Genomic DNA, 2,905 nt, shown 5'->3' on the forward strand with positions numbered 1-2,905 from the left:
AAGGAAACAGCGCTAGGAGCGCCGCCGACGTCGTGGCCGCCGCAGCCGGCCAAGAAATTACTCCGATCCAGAGCTCCCAACCCCACATCCGCGTAGTCCGCCACCGGATCCAGGCGGACTGACGAGGAGGAAGCAGCAGCACGGGGGCGCCGTCTTCAAATCTGGCGAAGGAGAGCAGCAGGGGATCCCTCCACACGTCGCCCGCGTCCACCGCCAACTCGCCGCCCGCGCGGCCGAGTAGACGCGGCCCTCAACTCCGGCGAGCGCCGCCTACTGCCAGGACGACGCCGCCCTCACTAGCAGAGGCCGCCGCCTCAAACCCTAGGCCCGAGCCCGAGCGGCGTCGCGGCCGAGGACCTCGCCGCCACCCTCATCGGCGGCCGCGCGGGGGACCCGGCGCCCGTCTCCGGGGGCGGCGAGGACATGTATCAATAAGGGGAGGAGGCGGAGGGGGGGGGGGGGGGGGTTGGTCGCCCCGAGTCGCCCTCGAGAGGGCGACGCGAGGGAACGGGAGGGCTAATCACTTGACCTTTTTGTAATTCTGCCCATCTACCATTTATGTTCAAGCCAATTCCATGTCATTTTCTAGAACTAGAGAACAAAACAGAAAAGGGTAAGAGACCCCATCCTAGGTGTCTGAATTTTCACAGTAGAAACAAGTATGTTCTTGTACACCGTACCAATGAATATACACCGCAAAATGCATATCGCCACACCGAACTGAAGTTCTCTCCGTCTTTTCCTACAGTCGATGCCGGGCCACGTCCATCCTAAACAACACCATCTTCCACTGCAAACAAAGAAGAACGAAAACGTAACTAAAATTGCTTCACAGGTTTCAGTTATACGCACTGAAGAACAAAATGTTCATAATGTTCAGAAGTTCAGAACAAAATGTTCAGAAGCTGAACCAGAGCAGGAAACAGAGAACAAAAGAAGCAGAGAGACCCCATTGTTTACCTGCAGGAGGGGACGCCGGGACGAGGACGAACTCCATCTGGCTGTTGCCGGGAGGGAGGTCCAGGACGACGGGGAACAGCCCCGGGCCGCTCCTGCGGCAGACGACGAAGTCCTGGCGCCGGGTCTCCTCCTCCAGCCTGCGGTGCAGCGCCGCCAGGCTCTGCTCCTTGAACGAGAAGTACTTCCACGTCCCCTCGTCGAACTCGTCCACGCCGCCGTCGTCCCTGGCGGTGTTGTAGAAGATCAGCCGCGGCGCCGGCGTCGACAGGGGCTCCTCCTCGACCGTAGCAAGTGAACTGGTCATGTCCTGCGCAATCACGAGCAAAATCGACGAATCAAAGAAACTCTCTTCTTCCCCCAAGAAGAATTCAGGACGAAGCGTTCAAGAAAGTAGGAATAGCAGGCACAATCGGCTTCAAAATACGCATGAATCCACCGTGAAAACTCAGAAAGATTATTCTTTCTTGAATCAAAGAAAGTCTCTTCTTCCCCCGAGAAGAATTCAGGAAGAAGCGTTCAAGAAAGTAGGAATCGGCTTGCAGATACGCCTGGATCCACCGTGGCAACTCAAGAAGGTGATTCTTTCTTGAAGGAATCAACAAATTTGTTTCGGATTGCGCAAGAACAGGAGAAAGGAAGCAAGCAATAAGATATGATCGATCGGGCTTCTGTTCGTTGGAGTACCTTGGAGGAGCGCACCCTGGCGAGGACGCTGGACGCCGTGTCCGACTCCGATGTGGCCGCCTCCAAGCGGGCGTCGCACGAGTGGGCGCGGCAGGGCCGCGGCGGCGACGGCAGCAGCAGCAGCGCCGCCTCCGCGGCCGGGACGACCTCGACGACCCAGGAGCTCTCCTCCGGGTCGGCGTCCAGGTCGACGGTGACGGAGTTGTCCTGCGGCGTCCGCCCGAACCTGGCGCGGAGGAGGCGGCCGTAGGGCCCGGACAGCGCGAGGTGCTCGCCCTCGCGCAGCGGCGACCAGAGGAAGGCGTTGTCGTTGGGGCAGGACGGCGAGCCCTGGACGACCCCGCAGCAGGCCCGGGTGCCGCGGCCGCGGCCGAGGACGTCGGCGGGGAGCTCGGTGGCGCCGAGGTAGAGGCCCCGGTGGCCCTGGAGGCGGACGTAGTCGTCGCCGGCGAGCTCCACGGCCCAGACCGTGCCGCGGGAGTTGCGGCGGTGGCCGTGGGAGACGGCCACGCCGTCGAGCGCGCAGAGGTACGTGCCCAGGTGGCTCCTCAGCCGCACGGACCGCGCGTCCTTGAAGAGCTCCATCGCCGCGCGCGGCCGAGGGTGGGGATCAGGAATCAAGAACGGGGCGGCGTTTCTTGGTTTGGGCTTCGGGGGCGAAGGGGGAGGAGGTTCGCTTGGGCGGGAGGCGGAATTTCGGTTGGAGGTTTGTATGTTTTGGTCGAGCGCAGCAACGGCCGTTGCTTTTAGCAGATCCTGTATCTATCCGTCCCCTAATTTTGCGGGATCATGTAAAGAGGTGGTTTTCGGTACAACCTCTCCTAATTTTCAGTGCGGGACCCTGTAAAGAGGTGGTCTTCGGTACAACCTGTCGGTGTACTAGAGTAGGGGTACCCTAATACCCCGAACTTGTGCACGGGCGGTCGCAGCATCCCGCGGCAAGGCTTGCCGGGTAACCGCCAAGACCCTTCGTGGTTCCCTTGAAGACCATTCAAGAACAAAGTACTCAAACCAAGGCCCTGGCAAGAGGAGCTTGCTGGGAAGGCCAACCCAGGCCCCGGCAAGAGGATCTTGCCGGGAAGAGACAAGACCCCGGCAAGAGGAGCTTGCCGGGAAGGCCACTCAAGGCATACCAAGAAAGCTTGCCGCGACGCGCCCTGCGTCCCGGCAAGGCCCGATGAGCAACAAGCTCCCAAACACGACAAGACGACGACCGCGGCAAGGAGCTTGCCGCGGGAAACCCCCACTTCGTGCCCACGCT

General features: G+C 61.0%; 1 protein-coding gene across 1 annotated transcript; it reads right to left on the bottom strand.

Moving 5' to 3' along the window:
* Positions 1-610: 610 nt before the first annotated feature.
* LOC123169728 (uncharacterized) lies at positions 611-2,388 on the bottom strand. Its single transcript, XM_044587628.1, has 3 exons — positions 1,645-2,388; positions 961-1,267; positions 611-790 (listed from the first exon to the last, which is right to left on the bottom strand). The coding sequence occupies exons 1-3, from the start codon at positions 2,227-2,229 to the stop codon at positions 771-773; spliced, it is 912 nt and encodes a 303-aa protein (XP_044443563.1). The 5' UTR covers positions 2,230-2,388; the 3' UTR covers positions 611-770.
* Positions 2,389-2,905: the final 517 nt, after the last annotated feature.

The sequence above is a fragment of the Triticum aestivum genome, chromosome 1A, assembly GCF_018294505.1.
Source record: "Triticum aestivum cultivar Chinese Spring chromosome 1A, IWGSC CS RefSeq v2.1, whole genome shotgun sequence".
NCBI classification, from domain to species: Eukaryota; Viridiplantae; Streptophyta; class Magnoliopsida; order Poales; family Poaceae; genus Triticum; species Triticum aestivum.